Raw genomic sequence first — 19365 nt, forward strand, 5'->3', positions numbered from 1 at the left:
TGCACGACTGAGTCCCACAGCAGCTTGGAGACTACCTGGCCTTGGACATTTTGACACACGAACCAGTGATGGCTGGCCCTTCTGGCACCTTGGGGGCAAGGCTTGGAAGCTGGCCTCCTGTGTGTTCCTGTAGTAATAGAAGAGTGGTACACAAAGATTACAGTAGGTACCCATGACAGCCAGCAGAAGGTAAGGGTATCTTAGCAGGGAGTTTTGTTTTATCGTTATGGCCAATGTACGCACCTCCAGTAGCCCTACATATTGATCCATCAGTAACTCCCACAGGGAGAGGGGTGAAGGTCTTGCCCACTAGACCAGGACCCCATTCCTGCCATTGTCCTATCACAGGCCCACTCTCTTGCATGTATCCTACCTGATGGACAAAATTTGCCTGTGTTGGTGTCATTAGAAAATGTGTCTTATCACCCTGAAGGTTAATCTCTTCTACAGTCTTTGTGGATTGGGTCCACCCCGTAGCTACAGCTGCTGCCTGCTGAGCATGCCCAGAGCTCCCTGCCTGCTCGGCTGCTGGCCTCCAGTGGAAAGTGTGCGCTGTGGCCTCAATCTGAGTAGGGCCGTGAATGCAGCTGGATCCTCAGGCTTGAGGATTGTCATGGTTTTGTTGCTATCTTTATACTGTGGAATGTGGTTGCAGTGCTCTGGCTTTCTTGTACAAAGGCCATCGCAGAACATCGTGGGTATGTAGATAGTGAGGCGAGAATCCTAGAAGAATGGAGTGGAGGGAACATTTAACCATCCGACCAGGATTCCCACCTGGCCTTAATAGGTATCCTGTATGCACATCTATGGGATGTTTTAATGGGGTCAGAGCGGCTGGTCAGTCACGGGATTGCCGGTCCAGGGTAGGGGTTGTAAGGAAACACCCATTCTCTCCTCCCTTCCATTCCTGGTACATAATTGGTCAGGTGCCCGCCAGTCACCAGGTCCCCACCCACTGAGTTCCTCTGGGCGTGAGGAGGAGAGAGAGCTTGTGAGCCAGCAGCTTGTGAGCTGTGCGCGAGGGCGTCTCGGCTGGTGCAAGCGAGGACATCCTGGGCCGTGAGAATAAGCCTCTTTGATTCTCCACTGCTTTCGCTTGCTTTTCTTTGGTCTCATCAAATTCATAGGGAATTTGCCCCAGGTGGGGAGCCCCTCCTTCTGGAGCTGCATCTGGCCAGCTCTAAACCAAAGAACTGGGTATGAAGTTTCAGTCATTCAAATATTTTCATCAAGTAAGACGACATTGTATAAAGGACTTTTTAATTTATTTGTTACCCCCGGACAATTCATTGTATACTCTTCCTTCCATAAGTGATTAACTGATTAAATAGCCTTCCGTAATGTAACCAAGGACCAATATCGCACAGACAGTGAGTGTTTGAGGAATATATCTTCTCTGTTGTTCCTCTGCTTGGAAGTTTTTCTCCAAACAATTCTGTTCTACCTGTATCATGTGGTGCTAAAGATTTGTCCCCCCTTGAGTGATTTTAATAATACCCCAGACAGTTACAGAGAAAGAGAACTAGGGGGAGAGAAGAGGAAGACAGACGTGACTCTTGCAATATCTGTCTCTTCTTGCCTGGTCTGTGGCTAGTTGTAGACATGTGCATGATTGGCACAGTGGTTATGAAAACAGAAGCTGAAGCTTACGGATTTCATTTTTGGGTTAAAAGCAGAAGTTTAAAATCCAACTCCTGTTCAGCCAACAAATCTTCTGGCTCACCTTTATCTTTCCTTCTTCTTTTACAGTTTGTTGAGCTTTCTTTTCATAGCCATCAATGTCTGAAGAAGTTACTTATGCAGATCTAAACTTCCAGGACTCCAATAAGACAGAAAATATCCAGAAGTTTGACAAAGGTGAGATAAGAGGTAAGATTTTGCGCCGTGGATGTGTCGTACAGTGGCAGAAGTGCAGTGTAGCAAGCAAGTGAAAGTGTGGACATGTAAGGGAAGAGGCCCTGCTCCTTAGGTATCAGTGGATTGACAAAAACCCTTTAATTTGATATTTTAATGAAATCTCCCATTTTTCCAAAGCTACTAAAAGTCTCCATGAAAAATTTTTAAGGCACCAACCAGCATGTTGAAGAGTCAACCTTTCACAAATTTTCTATTTTTTTAAATGTCACACTCAAAATAATTAGGCTAGGATAATACTTTCATACAACTTTTTTAAAATATTTTTTTCCCCCGTGAAATGAAGCCATGGAACAAGGAGCATATTTTATCCCTGAAAATCATGGTTTTGCATGTTCTTTTGTACAAGGAAATGCTAGTCACAAATATAATAAATGCTAAGGATGGATCTCATTTGCCCTCCATGTGACATGCACTAGCCTATTTTCTTTATGAGGTAGAAATTGGCATCTCCGTTTTGCAAGAGAAAAACATTGGCCTTGATGAGTACATGGTTTGCTTGGGTGTCCTGTAAACATCTGTGTATTGGAAAAGACCTACTTTATTAACCTGCCAGAATTATGTTGAAGAGGGTTTGGATGTGCATAACACGTTTAAGCAAATCATTGGATCTTTTAGGTCTCTGTTTTGTTACCTTTAAAATGGAGAGAACGATACCTGTTTAATTATGATCTTGCAGCGTAAATTTGTACCATTTTGAAGAAGGTTAACATGTTTAATTATTTAATGAGGCTCAAATTAAAGATAGATTAAATAAGATGATAAAATGCACCAATAAAATGTTTTTCACTGGTCAGGATTACACTAATCATTTATTTATTTACTTGTTTCTTGATTTAATTCAGTGTGTATATCTTTAATGTTTAAAATTGACCACACTTTTCAGTTCTGGGTAGCATGAATGAAAATAAGAGGATCTCAAGAAGAATGACAATGGCAAATAAATCTGAGATTATATCCTGTAAAGGGCTATGACAAGGAATTAAAGTTCTTTTACTTTGAACAGTTGCTCCAATTTGACTGTTACCGTCAAATCAAATTTTGTTCATAGAAGGATGCTAGGCAATCCCTTGTAGCAAGAGATGACTAAGTAGAAGATTAAGAATTTAAAACTAAAAAGTAAAAGGATTTCATTTTAACATTATGCTATAACAAGGGATAAAAAGTACAATAATAGCATTCAGGTCCTATAATCTTTTAATTGAACATGTTACTGTACTGTTAGATATATTATTCACTAGACATCTTATTCATTCAGTTACATTAAATCAGACACCAGTTCTCTTTAACTTGCTTTTAGGTCTATTATTTATTCTCTGACTGATTAGATGAAAGTTCAGGGAATATTATGGTTGAATGGAAATATAGCTGTTTTCCATAAATCTTCAATTAACTCAATCCCCTAGGTATGAAATATATTTTGGACTAAATTCTCTCATCTTAAATGTGGCATTTAAGAAGTGCCTTCTTCATTTGAACAGTTGAGAACTTAGTACTTTGAAAATTTATTTTAAAGTTATCCTGCAGTGGTATGATGGGATTATTGTATCAAGAATCTGACTCATTATTTAAAAAAGGAAATAAATAATGTTTATTTGGAGGCTATAAAATACATACATACACAAATCACAATCCCTGTAGGTTGAGCCTAGATATTGTACCAAAAAAAAAAAAGCTAATTTAGCTTTTTTGTGTGTATGTCTGAGAGAGACAGAGACAGAGAGAAAAAGAGAGACAGAGAGACCTTCAAAGGATTTCATTTCATTTTCTACCAAGTCAAGCATGTATTATCCTAAAATTTCTCTTACTTCTTTTGGAGATCTTTCCCAGCTTACTAAAATATAGAAGAGGTTAAGTTAAATAAAAGGACATATCAAGGACTAAAGGAAGGGGAAAAAATGGTAAAAAAATATCAGAAGATATAACATTCAAAAATACATTGTACCTGGAAGTTTTGTGTTTTTCCATTCATATTTAAAGTATGATACAAGTGGACTGCTCAAGTTGACTTCCAGCTTACACTCAATAAAGCATACCCTCACTTCATCCTAGTCATAATCCCTGATTTCTCTTATTATATACAGCTCTTATCTCCAAGCACCTGGCCCTTTGGATGTAATTTGCCCCAGCAAAACCACACTTGAAATCAGTGTGTTTAAGTTAAAAATAACAAACGGTAGCAGTGGAGAACACAGAAGTTGGTAGAAACAGTGAAATTAAGAGAGGGGAGTAGTAGAAGAATTCTCATATATTATTTAAGGATTTTTTCCCTGCAAAACACAAAACTCTTTGAAATGCTAACTTTGCTATGAACAGAATTTTTATTGTTAGATCTTGTGTCCATTTACCATCAGCATTGTAAATTTTAGAAAGGGTAACAGCTCAATTCTGTGGGGTTTTCCTTTACCACAGACTTCTTTTTAAGAAAGATGGGCTTAAGGACTTTACAGTATTTTCTTTCTTATTTTCCTTGTTTGTATTTCTCCTTTTTTAATGGTGTAAAAAAATAAAAAGAGTGTGAGAGTACCATGAATTAAATATACCAACAACTTCCCATAGGAATGCCATTACCCCTTCTCATCTCCTGTGCCTACTTACTCTAAATTTCCAATTCAGGAACTCTTTGACTGTATTGAAATCTTGAATCCATGTCTTGTTCACTTTCTCAATTTCTTCTAGTTTTCTCGTTATCCAGCTTAAATCTATATTATGTAATATAAGCTTTGTTTTATATATATATATATATATATATATATATATATATATATATCTTGGCCACCCCTATTCAATGTACTGTTTTTTCGTTAAAAAATTCCTATTCTGGTTAAACTTAAATATCCACCCACTCTGTGCCCCACCTGAACAGCTGGACATGACTGGTGAAAAACATACAAACTTTGAAGCCCAGTTTATGCTCACCTGACAAGCTTTCCTTCTATCTCTTCCTACACTGTTTCTTTCTACTACCCAAACTTCCATCCTACCAAATCCTCATTCATACTCTGCTTTGCTTCTAGATAGTATTTACAAAGTATTTATTACGCTTACCTCCTTATTCTGCTATGAATTTCAGTCCATGTGTCCTTCTCTCCTGTAACACCAACATGCTATGTCACACCTATTTTAACAAAACACAATCCCTGCTTGACCACGTAAATCTCTCCCTGATTTCGTCCATTTCTTGTTTCTTTCCACAGCCCATATGTTGGAAGCATTACCTTTGGTCACAGACTCCCAGTTCTCCACCTCACGTTCTCTTCTCAGCTGACTCTGTTAGGTGTCCCCCTCATGGATCCAAGGAGACTGTCCTTGTCAAGGTCACCAGTGACCTCCCTGTTTCATCCCAATAGTTACATCTCTGTTCCTTTATTTCTTGACTTCCCTGCAGCCCTCACAAAATTCAAGTCTCTCTTCTCTAAACACTTTCATGGACACATCCTCAGGGTTTCTGCTGCCACAGTGGCCGCTCCCTCTGTCTTCCTGTTTGACTCTTTCCTCTGGATCAAACTCTGTATTATGGAGCACTCCAGGACTCTGGGTCCCCTGCTCTTGTGTCACTGAATAGACTTCGCTAAGTTGCCTCATTTAGTCATTTGGATTCAAATGCCATGACTCCCAGTATCTCCTTATGACCTTTCCCTAAATCTCCAGACTAGAAAATACATGTGCCGGTTTCATATTTCCATATGGAGTTCTAATGTCATTTCAAAAAAAATGGCAGAAAGAGAAATACCTATTTTTACTCTAAAACTGTTCCCAGTCCTCAATCATGCTCATCTCATTATACAAAATAAATCATACTTAAGTACAATCACAAAGTGTTCGCTATACACCAGCACCATTCTACTTGCATTATAGATTTTAAATTACTTTGTGGCTTTCTTTGTTAACCAACACACAAGGTAAGACACGATTAAATAACATGTCCAAGATCCCACATTCTGTGATAAGCAGTAAACCAGAATTCAGGTCCAGGAACACTAGCCATAGAGAATGTGCTGTGCTTTTTTTTTAAATCAGTATGCCAGCCTGTCTATGAATCTGTATGTCTTATTTTCTACTAACTTAATCAAGTCAAAAATCTTTCACAAACATTTCATAAATGTGTACTATAGATTCTAACCTCAAAATGTATTCTTGATCTGTCCATGGGTTATCACATTCTCTAATACCAGTAAATCAAGCTACTGTTCTCTCTCACATGGCATACTGCAACAGGCTTCTTGACATTCATCTGCTCCTAACACTGAGCCCTGCAATTCATTCTCCATACACAGTAAGAGTGACCTTTCTAAAAAATCAACTCAATTATTTTTCCCTTCTGATTAAATCCGTTTAGGGTTTTTGAAGTAGATGTTCTTGCTGCCTGTAATATTCTTCTCACTGATTTTCATGCTGATTCCCATTGCCATAAGATCTGAACTACCTCCTTTTCTAATATAACTGTTTCTAATCTGTGCATAGCATAACACATGTTGAGATCTTTCTCTCTCTCTCTCTCACTCTCACTTCCTCCCTCTCCTTCCCTCTCCCTCTGTGTATATATAAACATATATATATATATATATATATATATATGTTTATGTTAATGTATATTCATACATTTCTCACACAATTAAAATTTATCTTCTGTGAGAGCAGGAATATATGTCTTGTTCACTTCTATATTGTTAGCACCTAGAATAGTGTCCAGCATGAAGACAATATTCATAGATGACTTGTGAGTAATTGGATAATAAATGAGAAAGTCATTCTTAAGAAAGAGAGGACTTGAAGCTATTTATACTTCTAACCTTAGGTCAGATCTTGACTGTGTACTTTCATATTAAATATCCAAAGTTGAAAAAGTTATTTCACATTTTATGTTCAATTCTGTATTTCATAATATTGTATCACCAACAGTGAGGTAGATGTAGGACAAAGATGAGAAGTATAGTAAGTGTGGGGAAAATGGACCTTTCTGACCAAGATTCCTGCCTGGCCTTAATAGGCATCCTGTTTGCACATCTGTGGGATGTTTTAGTGGGAGCAGAGTGGCTGACAAGTCACAGGATTGTCATCCAGGGTAGGGATGGAGAGAAAACACCCATTTTCTCCTCCCCTCCATTCCTGGTATGTAATTGGTCAGCTGCCCACTGGTCACCAGGGATGCACCCACAGAATTCCTCCTGGTGTGTGAGGGGCGCAGAGTAGTGAGGCTGGAGAGGGAGCTTGGGAGCTGGGAGCTGGGAGCCCTGTGAGAGGGGCTCCTGACTCGTGCCAGCAAGAAGAGACGGAGCCATGAGAATAAGTACTTCACTTCCAGACTTCTTGCCCTTGCCTGGATTCTGTTTCAGCAAATTCATGGGGAACTTGCTCTGGGCAGGGAATCCCCTCTCCCAGAGTTAGAGTAAGACTGTTACTTCAGGTAGCCCTGAATTACATTCTCCTGAAATACCTAGTATCTGTCTACACAAATGATAATGCAAATCATGTAGTGATTTAATTATAATTAATTTATAATATAAAGTTCAGAAATTCCTGTTTTGTTTTTTAAAGAGGGAAATGGTCTGTTTCAGGCTTTACCATTCAGCGAAAAAGATACATTCAACAAAAGTCAATTGCTAAAAACATGAACAAATTCTAAGGAGGAAATAATGTAGATCTGGCCTAAAATATGGCTGACAGGAGGACTCCCAGAAACATTACAAAGAGGCAGCCTATCACTTATGTCCCACAACCACACTCTCATGATTTTCTGGGGAAAACATAGATAGCTGAAATTATTTTCTTTGACACCTCAGAATTGTCTGCTCTAGGAAGGATTATGTAAATTGACCTATCTGTGAGCTGCCAGCTATTCTGTATCCCAGATTGGTATAGATGACATATGTTGTATTCAGATTGGTTGGTGTCCTTACCTTCTCTTTTTTAAATATATATATATTTTTGCTTCTTTGTTTCTTGAATCAGGCTACCAATTAACAACCTCTCCTGTGAGACCCAGTTTGTGTGTAAAACAGTGGCCAGAATTTTTTGACTTATTCTTTAAAAAGGTATTTTAGAATGTCCTTGAGTTTCCAGCAAAACGCATTCCTTTCCTGGGAACATGTTAGGAGAGAAATAAAGGCAAATGAATGAATGAAAGCTTTAAGTGAAGATGTATGCGACATCCAGGACTCTGCTGATTCTGCTTCCTGCAGCGCCTCCTGCTCCTCCCCATGCCTGGCGTCACAGGGCCTTGGCTCTGACAGCTCTATGCCTCCTGCTGCTGATCGGACTGGGAGTCTTAGGAAGCATATGTATGTATTACCCCTGTTTTGATTGAAAAGGAAAACACCTAGAATTGCATGAGTTTTACAAGAAAGTTTACTCCTTGAATTGAGGCTTTGGAATGATTATTGGTGACATACTCACAAAGGGGACTTATAACTAGGTACTTACTACCTGGTAATTAGTCTCTTTCTCTCACTCCTGTGAAGTGACTTCTTCCCTAGACCATTATTATTCTTAATGCTAGGTCAGCAAAAAGGAGGTGACAGTTGTCTTAAGGGATTAAAATTTTCTATCATCTCTCTCTTTTTGGAGTTTATGTAACTTTGAATATAGAAATGGGAAGATTGAATGAACTCCAGAATTTCACAGAAGAACTTCAGAGAAATGTTTCTTTACAACTGGTGCATAACATGGACAGTTCCAAGAAGATCAGGGACCTCTCTGTCACTCTGCAAAAAATAGCCATCAAATTATGTCATGAGCTATATAGCAAAGAACCAGGTAACCCTATTCCTCTTCTGAGTTATTTATTAGACCATGAACTAAGCCTACGAGTCACCTGAGAATCATTTCATCAATAGCTAGCAACCTTTCCCTAGGAAGCCATTATTTGAGGAAGGAATTAAATGTGGTTGATAGGGATATTTCATTGATATTTCTGTTCTGTTAGAAGGAAAACAGAATAACTATAGGCCCTCAGATTATCGGGGGATGACAGTTACTTAATAAACATTAGACAGTGTAAGTTTTTCTGATCTGAGATTTACTAGTTATTTTGGTCACTGAGGGTAATAGAAGATAGGGAGGAAAGGATGGGTAACCTCTTTATAGGCGGCTGAATAGGTGACCTCACTCTTAAATTTCAGTCAATGTTTGATGAGAGTCAATAGAGAAGAAATAATGTTAGGTCCTATCCTTGGAATTGGGAGGAATTGGTCTTTCTAATGTCTCTAATAGTTTCTGTAGCTCAAAAAACTAAAACATGTTCTTCGTGCTGTTGAAATGTCAGAGAGCTAGAACTGCTGGATTGGAGAGGGTAGGGCTGATGTAGGTTTGTGGGTCTGGTTCTCACCACACAATGTTTCTTGTAATTGGCTTTGTAGTAATAAAAAACAATGACAAAGGTAGAGAAATAAATCAAATAATCATGATTCAGGGCTCCTGAGGCAGGAAAGTACGCTGGAATCCAAGTGTTTAAATATTGTGGTGGTATTAATGGAACACAGGATTCATTTTCTTCACTTCTGTTCTAAAAAGAAGACAAGTAAATTTGGTTACTTTAACAATGGGAACAGTAAGAATACTGAAGCTTATCAATGCAAACCAAATGAAACAACCTTCTTCTTCCAGAGCACAAATGTAAACCTTGCCCCAAAGAGTGGCTGTGGCTTGAGGACAGCTGTTACCTATTTTTACCTAAGGATCCTAAAACCTGGCAAGCGAGTAACAGGATATGTTCTGCTAAAAATGCCAGCCTGTTGAAGATTAAAAGTGAAAGTGTGTTGGTAAGGCCCCACGGATCTCTGCCTGTCAGGAAGATAATCCCTTTTCCCATCATGCAATAGAGAGGAGTGAGGCATATCGGGGAGGATTTGTTTTAATCCATATGTGATTCTGTCTCATTTTATTTGCTTTATGAGGTGACTGAGATATAGTGCATTCATCTCAGGGTGTCACTGCCAAGGTGAATCATGTACAGCCTTACCTTAAGACCTTAGCATCAGTGGAATCTCAGAGGCTAGGCAGATGGGTAGATACGGGGCACCCAGAATCTTTAGGTCTGTGAACATTTCCAAACCGGAAGTTTAGCATCTACTCTCTAAATGCAATTTCTGAGCATTTATCTAAAAACAGATCTGGAAATTATTCCTGATGGTTACCAATTTCATAAAATCTACATAGAAGGAGATTCCACCATTTTGTATTTTTTTAAATTAAAATAAAAAGTCAATATATACTAAGATAAGAAGATAGTTTGGATAAAATATGTATTTGAAGAAAGTGGAATTAAGAGGCAAGGCCAAGCAGATATATTGCACTAAGTCCTTGGGTCCCAGGAAAAGTGAGTTCCCTGGAAGATTTATTCATGTATTTATGTATTTATTTATTTTCTTTTTCCTAGTATATAAATAGTATCTCCATATTTTGCTTAATACTCAGCATTTCTGGTCTCTCAGACAGTAATAACATATTTACTTTTAAGCAAAAATTTCATTTTCCCAAAAGTCTCAGCTCCCTTAAGAATCTTTGACCCCTTTTATAGAAGAGGGGAAATCAATCCATAGTCTCTTCTTCATCTGATCACTTTCAAATCATCTATGCATAGTTTTTTACTCAAGAAAATCTCTGGAATATGAGGAAAAACTGTTAAGCTGGCTATTAAGTTCTACAATGGTTCTTAATTTTGTTCTATAGCCACTCCATCTGATTTTGCTACATTTTTCTCGTACTTTTTCTGCTCCTGTTCACTTGTGTTTATAGCAATGAGCTACCTCTCTTGGCCCCGGGCTGAATGGCCACTGCTCGATATGTGGATCCTAAAGTTTGTGGCCTTCGTGGACCCTGAGTCAAGGTGTTGCATGGATCGGTAGATCTTCTCCATGTACAACAGTAACTAATGTGTAAACATTAGAGGAAATCTTACAGTAGAGAGCACCGTGTCTCAGTTTCTTTTAATGGCATTTAAAAGTAGTGGTATTATGTCAAAAGTGTTACCTTAAAATACTAATTTGTAAGAAACTATATTGTGAGGTAATGTACAGAACTGGGAGACAATTATTTAAACAACCTATCTTTATTTCTGTAGGAATTCATAAAATCCCAGGAACTAAGTAGCTATTGGCTGGGATTATCTCCCAGTAAATATAGAAAAGACTACCATGCTTTGGATGATATAATTGTCTCCTCTGACTGGTAAGTCTTTATTCTTGTTGAATTTTTATGGTTGGTTTGAGTAAAGGTGTTCTCCTCAGGAGCATTGTAGGTTACCATTAAAACTAGCTTCATTTAAAGTTGAGTCCTTACAGAGCTCTTTTCCAGCAGCCTTTAATGTATTTAATAATGCAGAAAGTTACGGCAAATGTCTTCTCATTATCTTGGCAAGTCATTAATGAACTTCTAGTAGCCAAATAAGGGAGAATTTCTGTGAATAATGCTTTTATCTAAAAAAAGTTTAGAAGGTAACAAATTCACAGGGCTCTATCCATGTACGTAAAATCATGTGCTGGGATTCAAAAATGATATTCTGAATAATAATTAAAATTTGTTTTAGACAATGCAGATCCTAGAAGCAATAATATGTTGAAAAAGCAATTTTTGTCTGTGAATGTGTTGCACATATTTGACTCACCAAGTGTAATTCTTTGTTTTCTCTTTCAGGTTTATAAGAAACACAAATGACTTAAATGGTAAGATGTACTGTGGATATATATATTATGAGTCTGTTTATTACGCTGAGTGCACTAACAAAAACAGAATTATATGTGAGAAGTTGGCTGACTCAGTGCAGATTGACAGCACACTACACTACTGAGTGAAGCACCAGATGGAAGAAAAGTGTAATTAGCACAATTACTTTGATTCAGCTGTTGTCCTAACAATTAAAGGCAACTTTAGAGAGCATACATCTTGTGGACCACACAAATGGAATAAAGGCGCTGTGAGACTAAGTTTCTGCCTACAATTTACATTTTCAAATTTTCTTCTTTCTCCTCATTTGCTGAGTGAAAGGAACCTAAAGCCATACCTTATCATCCAGATACAGGCCCAATTGGATGCTCTGGAAGAACATACAGAAGAAATTACTCAAAATTAAAGAGATATGAAGAGCATGGTGGACTCAGATAATGAAGTCAAGTGATCTAATATGCAAATAATAAGAGTCCATAAAGAGGAAAAAGAACAGATGTGAACAAGGAAATAATTATAGGATTAATTAGATACACTTTAGTACTGAAAAATAGGGAGAAAAATAATTGCCATTCACCCACCCTGACTTCAGAAAAGGTAATTCATCCATTCTAGCAAAATAAAAAAATCATTATACACTCTATCTGAGAAAAATACACAAGAAAATTTCCAGATACACAAGAAATTAATTGTCCCTCAAAATAAGGGGAAATTTAGAGGCAAGCAAAAGTAATAGCTGATGATGAAATGACTATAATAAAAATGATAGTAATAGAAATGTTAAATCATTTTTGCAATAAAAGTAGATTTATTGCAAGAGAAAATCTATAATAGTCTATAAGAAATTTTACTAAATACATTAAAATCTAGGGTTGTGGAGAGATTTGGTGAAGGAAAAAAGTATTACAAAAATCCAGACTGGAGAGTGAGATTGGCAATTTTATAATAATATATTTATTATTGTAACTCAGAAGCAGTGAATAATTAGAGCACTCTGGTGGAAGTATTAGGGTTAGAGTCTTATTTCATAACAGAAGATTAATTCTGTGTCTACGGGCTAGTAACTAGAACAAGAAGAAAGGCATACAAGTAAAACTTAAAATACTAGAAGAAAAACACCAAATAAATATTAAGTCTGAATTAAACCAAGAAAAGGTATGTTATTTAATGACCAAATACATAATTCATGAATAAAATCTGAAAGCCATAGATCTATATGCATCAAATAATATGAGGTATATATATATAAAGCAAAAATTATTAGAGATTCAAGGAGAATTTTATTTGAAATAAATTCTCAGAGATTTTAAAACACTACTTTTGTTATTATAGAAGAGCTAGCAAAAATCTGATCAATATACAATATATGATCCAATGCTTAAATTAATATACTTATTTAATATATATAAATACACATTTTATATGGCTGAATTCTTAAGATAGAGTATCTTTGGAACAAAGACTTGGAAATTTATTTTTAAAAACATACCAAATATAAAATTTTCAGAAACTAATAGATCTTTCGCTCTCTGATCATAATACAATAAAATTAGAAAGAGTAATAATAGTATAAACCAAATAATCTTAAGTACTTGGGAAAAAACATATTCCTAAGAATATTTTTATCAAAGATAACAAAACAAATGAACTTACAAATCTTTAAAAATGTACTCAAAGGAAAACATTTCCTTTTACACACAGCTATTAAGGAAAGATTTATGACTTTAACTCTTTCGTTACCACAGAAGAAAGAATATAGTAACCAAACTTAGTAACTGACTTTACATTAATAAAAATCATAAAAGAAATTGAGACAATTGACTATTTTAAAAGCTTAAATCAATAAATAAGTTTTGAAGAGGAAATTCAATTTGAAGACTGGTTTCATTGAAAAGAACTGTGGGTAAAATTGTAACATTTCCAGAATATCTCACCTGGCTTTGGTACAACTGCATATCAACAGGCGTTGAGAGGTGGAAAGAAGTATGGCTTTAGTGCATTCTCATCTTTCCTCAGGGGTGGAGAAGTTCATCTCCACATCAATGGGTAATTACCTGGGCAACAGAGGGCTTATCTGTACCAGAGAGGTGACGTGGAGGCCGGTTTTGCTGCTGCTGGAGCAGAAGACAGAGAAATGGCCCCAGACTGCAGTTTGTAAGCAATAAACAGATTTTAAACTTTAGTTCTCCCTTTGACTGATTTTGGTTTTTAGAGGTATTTGGCACCAGGATTTCCTCTTCCTGGACTTACAGAATCCAATAGCCAAAGGGGTTTTCCAAAAGGAAAAATGGAGAAAGCAAAATTAGCAGATATTAGGAATAAGTTTATATATGTAGCCATAAACAATAAGCAATAAATTTGAAAATCTAAAGGAAACTGGCAACTTCCTCATAACATATAAAGGGAAAATTGGGAAAGATCAATCATCAGGGAATGGACTGGAAGACATATTAAGTAATATATTTCAATACTGGCACAGAAAAAGTAAGGAAGAATATCCAGCAGGTAGTCAACAATGATTGCCTGGAGATGAGAAAGTAGAACAATGAACAAAATTAGGAAGACAGGAGGAGAAAAAAAAGACCTCTAAAATATAAACCAGAGCGTACATAAAGTATCTAAAATAAATCATATGATCATATATACTTAAAATGTGTTTTTAGTTTTAGATGTGAATGTAGAGAAGCATTCACACTGGCAGATCATAGACGGGGCCACTTGACTTTGCAAGCATTTTTTTTCACACACAGAAATAGAGTACCAGTACTCCTATACACTGAGGGGCAGGAGGTGGAGGGGTTGGCGAAAGGGGAAGCAACATGAAATGCGTTCTTCATGTCATTTTCCTGAATTTGTGTATCCTCTTAGGATTCTGCCCTGCATCGAAGGTGTGGTGCCCAGTAACTATCATTTCGCTTAAGTTGAACGTGGTCATGCTGGCTGGACTGGGGACCCTGGGCCTCTCCCTGAGACTGCCCCTGGTGTTACCAGGCACGTAGCAAATGGAGCCAGAGACAGAGACATATGACATTTTCAGATAAACAGAGAGGAAACCTGGTTTCAATTCTGTTTGACCATAAAACTTCAGACATTCTCTTGAGGATATTTTTATTTAAATGTCAGATTCAGTGGTTACTACTCATGTAGAATAATGCTAAAGACAGTAAGTAAAACCTATTTTTCTTAAAATTATAAATTCAGTGCAACAACAGAAATACAACTGACTTACACTCTGTGAGTTTTCATGATGATTTCATATATTTGAAGCAAATTATCCATTTTCATGACATTTTCTTTGCCTAACTCATTCTAAATGCAAACATCCTTCAAAATGCCATTATCATTATGTGATTTTTTTCTTCAGTTTTTTTTTTTTTAGTAATAGCAAGTTATTTTCTCCTAGGAATCACAATTTCAGATGAATAGCATTATAGTGATCTCATTTGAAGTAAAAGGTTAAATTATAAACTGTTTTTTTCATAGAGCTTCTCTAATTGTTCCTGAAATTGGTATAATAATTGGTGGTCACGGTCTCTTTTTCCAATACAATGCAAGCTTCTTAAAGGCACAGACTATGGCTTATGCATTCTTTGTATGTTTTGATTGAATAAATGTGTTGAGTGCTGTAACTCTGGAGGGAAAATATGTTCCCAGCCCAGGGCAAATAACCTTTGAAGCCAAAATAAGTCAAAGGAAGAAATAAATTGGGAGAAGGCTGTTAATTGCTTGCAAGGAGTTGTTCACTTCTGCTCACCCGTGTCTCTCGTGATCCTGCTACAAACACGGCCCTACCATACTTCTCTGGTCCAGACATGCCCTCTGTGATTATTTTGCTATTGTTTTCCTGAATATCTGAGGGTAGAAAAATTCCAAATTTCTGCTCCAGATATGCCCCCTTGTAATCACTTATTGATATGGAGACGGACCACTTCTATCCAACCCTTGGGAACACCTATTGATATGGAGATGGACTAAGGCCCAGCAAGAGATTCTGGAAATATTGCAATTTTACCCATAATTGAATAAATGAATAAGTGAGTGAACAAAAAAATGAACAAATGAGTAAGAACTACTAGGCTTTTGATATTAAAGTTTAAGTATCTTTCTAAGAAAAGGCAAATCTCAATTTATTCTTAGCAGCAGTTTCTTCCACATTGAAGAAGAAGGGAATTTAATTCATATCTGCCAATTGGAGGTAATAGTTATTAAAATATAGAGTTTATTTCAATATATCTTTTATTTAATAATTTAAATAAATAGTCTTTAAAATTATATTGCTTAGCATTTTTTAGTATTAATGTTTTCCCAAGCTCCTCAGCTGTATTATCTCATTTAGTCTTTACCCAGTTGTTACTGGAGATTGGTCCTAGGTCTCTTCGAGAGAAAGAATGCAAAAAGCAGTCGGGCATGAAGAATTTATTTGGAGAGTAAGAATCTAAAGAAAAAGCGAGAGTACACACCTGAGAGGTGGGTGCCAGCAGACCCAGGAGGCATTGCACCAAGGAAATGATAGGGAGATGGAAAGAGGGATCAGCATTCACTAGGTGGGACTGGGTTTCAGAGGGAACAGCTGGAATCTTCTTGGGCTCCAGGCTTGCTCTCCCTCACTTTGGGTGGGGAGTTATTGGCTATATTTGATTTTCATTAGAATTGTCATAGCTCGGGAGGCATGATTTTTATGACGTTAATGAGTATATAATGTATTTTGGGGTGAAGTTTAGGCCAACTTTTCCTCCCTGTTGGAACCAGCGGTTTTGGCTAGTCTGTTACCTATACCCTCACCCCCTTTATCCCTTGAAACGGCGTCCGTAGAATGTGTACCTTGCAGGCATCCGGCTGAAGGCAAACCCCAGTGAAGTCCCCCTCCCCCTCTCTGCTCACGTCTGGCTACTTACCTGCACTACCACAACCGTACCTTATATTTATGTTTTCCCTCAATTTCCAGGGGCAGAGAGCCCAAAGTATTTTTCCAGTTCTGTGTGGTTTCTAGGTGGCCCGTGGGGAATATTTGATCATATATCATTTTAATTTACACTTCAAGGTTTTAATACCCCTTTGTTTTTCCTTCATGTTTCTGTCCTTTGCTATTTTGAGAATGTTTTCTTTCCTCTGCTGATTCCCTTCCCTTCCCAAGCTCTGCAATAATTTGTTTCTTTACGTACCATTAATTATTTGCTTGCTAATTAAAAGGTTCTTGTAAGGACCTATAATTTGGGGGTCGTCTCTCCTCAAGCCTGGACAGTAGTGGGGATGCTTTCCCCTGCCCTCTGCCCGCCCGCCTGCGACCGTGAACACAAAGGCACCCCGAGAACACAGAGAAAGAGCAGCAGTCTAACAGTAATTGCTGACATATCTTGAGGGCCCATTCTTTGTGATTTCATTTCATTTAATCCTCATAAAGTTACTAAAATTTAAAGATTCTACTAAGTGGCAAGGCTGCCAGGTAAGCTCACATCAGTCTGTCTATAAAATCCAGGTTATGTTATAATAATCCACCAAATGGAGAAGTTATAAAGTTTCCTGAATCTTCTGAATTTTCTGAATCTTCCTAGAGGTATGATCCCTTTCTTCTGAAATTCCTTTTTTTTTAAATTCTGAGGCTGATGTTTACTAATTCTACATCCTTGAAAATATATTGAGACTCTCCTGGTCTCAAAGGTGTGATTTGCCTTATTATAGACCAACTACTGGATTACACCATCCTTTATTTTGAAATCATTTGCTTCACGTGGATCTTTTTTGTTTTGTATCTTTAAACTTATTTGAGCCTTTCCTTAAATAAGGAACTAGTACTCCATTGAATTACATAAAATATTTTTACCTCAAATAAATTTTCATCTTTAAAGTATATGTGGTTAGTATTCTGCATGTATGTAGCTATCATTTTAATATATTTTCCATTAAATGTTTAAATCATAACTATTGTGATATTAATATAATTTATTGGAAGACTTTGACTATGTTAAAGTCATTAATCTCCTGATATGAATTATTATAGATTAGCAGGAACTTCTCTTCCACAACAGAACAGCATATGACATTCAACAAAGCATAATAGAAAAGTTGGAGAGAAATCTAACATTATACACGGATATGTATAAAAATGTCTCAAGCAAGTGCATTACTTTCATAAAAGGGTTAGAAAACACATTAAAAATGTTAACAACTTTACCTCAAAATACTGCGAAGACTTAAAAAAGCAGGAGGAAAATGGTAAGTGAAATCATCTGTGTTTATATAGTCTCATCAGTTAGGGTTCTGCGATTTTCCCTAGCCTTTCCACTGGGTTCAAAATCTTAAGATATTTCTGAAATTTAAAACAAAACATGGAAAAATAGTAACCATTTATAAATTCATCTATTTAAAAAATCCTTTTTGTCTTTCCTGACTTAATTTCTTCATGTGTTTAATTATTGTTTTTATTGAACTAACCTCTCTCTTTTTAAATCCTGTGTTAGAGTGAGTTTTCTTGAATTCCTTCTTTAAACTCACATTTTTAATGGGGTTTAAGTAAAGTGGAGGCTAGCTATGTATAGGAGATAAATGTTCTGTATCCTTGGAGATACAGGCCTAAAAAGTCTTTATTTTGGCTTGGTAGAAATTTGAAGGTTAAAATTTAGTTTCTTAGAGAATGTTGAGAGAGTTGCTTCGCTGTTTCTAGCAAACATGGTTGTTAATAAGTCTGTTTCCAGCATAATTTGCATGCCATAAAAATGACCTGACTTCAGCTTTTAAGATATTTTCTACATTTTGGGAAGCTAGATTAGTGGATACGTCGTGGAGTTAGTGGAGAGGCTTTCTTTACTCCCTGACAAAGATAACAAATGGGAACAATTGGTATGGAACCCAGATCTGTGTTATGATTTACAGCACATCTGTACAAATGTCTTGGTATTGTTCAATTACAGGGGAGGAGAACTTATATGGTAACATTAATCCTTGGCTATTTCTAATAAATGTCTTTCATGTCCTTTACCGTTGTCCCTCTGAGGGGCGTTACTGGAGAAATCCTATTATTTCAGGTTCAAGTAGCAAGGATATAAATTATTAGAGTTAGCAGTCCATGAGATGTATCATAACACATAAGCTATGGAAATAATATTTCTTTGATATTTCTTGTTCCCTGTGATTTCTGGTTCTTGTAGAACCAGAAAGGATAGAGAAATGATTTATTTCACTGTACAGTAAATAGTTATGAGGCATATTTTAATTGACTATTGACACAAATCAAATCCTGGGATTCTCTTCCCCCTTAGAGCTGTCTTCAGTGTTGAAAAATCCTGCTCTTGGCTCTAGGCCCCCCAGTGCGATCACATGAGTCAGCCCTCCAGCCGGCAGTGGAAGCGATGCTGCTCTGGAAGGGGAAGCAGGTAGCAACAGGCAGAGAGGCTAACTTAATTACAGCCCTACTTAGTATTATTGCAATTAAATACAAAGAAATAAATCAGATAAAGTTACTTCAAAGCTTGTGACTATTTTGTATTGCTTTCTCACTTTAAGTGTAGAAAAATTCCAGATTTTTCTGTGGATGCTAAAGCCTTTACTATCCAGCACAATCTATTTCTTAAATTACCCATAATATAAAGGACATTTTATAATATAAAATTTTATTTTTATATAAAAAATACAATTGATTTTGTCATTAGGATTAATCTGAATGTGGTTCATGCTTCCTATGGTTTTGTTTTATGATCTGAGTTACTATTCTTTGCCTTTTGAACTGATTAATCTAATTCAAATTTTAAGTGTTAATTGCTGTTTTCTTAAAATCTGTATGTTTTGTCTAAT

The 19365-nt window shown here is 36.7% G+C and overlaps 1 protein-coding gene across 6 annotated transcripts; it reads left to right on the plus strand.

Moving 5' to 3' along the window:
* Positions 1–1043: 1043 nt before the first annotated feature.
* LOC118924875 (C-type lectin domain family 12 member A) lies at positions 1044–11999 on the plus strand. Of its 6 annotated transcripts, XM_057491700.1 has the most exons (8): positions 1044–1059; positions 1818–1869; positions 3734–3870; positions 7959–8195; positions 8482–8670; positions 9520–9674; positions 10976–11082; positions 11548–11999. In XM_057491700.1, exons 4-8 carry the CDS (start codon positions 8054–8056, stop codon positions 11699–11701), a joined length of 747 nt encoding a protein of 248 aa, XP_057347683.1. In that variant the 5' UTR covers positions 1044–1059; positions 1818–1869; positions 3734–3870; positions 7959–8053; the 3' UTR covers positions 11702–11999. The 6 variants fall into 6 exon arrangements, with proteins under 6 accessions (XP_057347683.1, XP_057347679.1, XP_057347681.1 ...); XM_057491696.1 differs by lacking the exons at positions 1044–1059; positions 3734–3870 and adding an exon at positions 1060–1197 and having other exon boundaries at positions 1750–1869; positions 8097–8195; XM_057491698.1 differs by lacking the exon at positions 1044–1059 and having other exon boundaries at positions 1511–1869.
* Positions 12000–19365: the final 7366 nt, after the last annotated feature.

This window comes from Manis pentadactyla, chromosome 14 (assembly GCF_030020395.1).
Source record: "Manis pentadactyla isolate mManPen7 chromosome 14, mManPen7.hap1, whole genome shotgun sequence".
NCBI classification, from domain to species: domain Eukaryota; kingdom Metazoa; phylum Chordata; class Mammalia; order Pholidota; family Manidae; genus Manis; species Manis pentadactyla.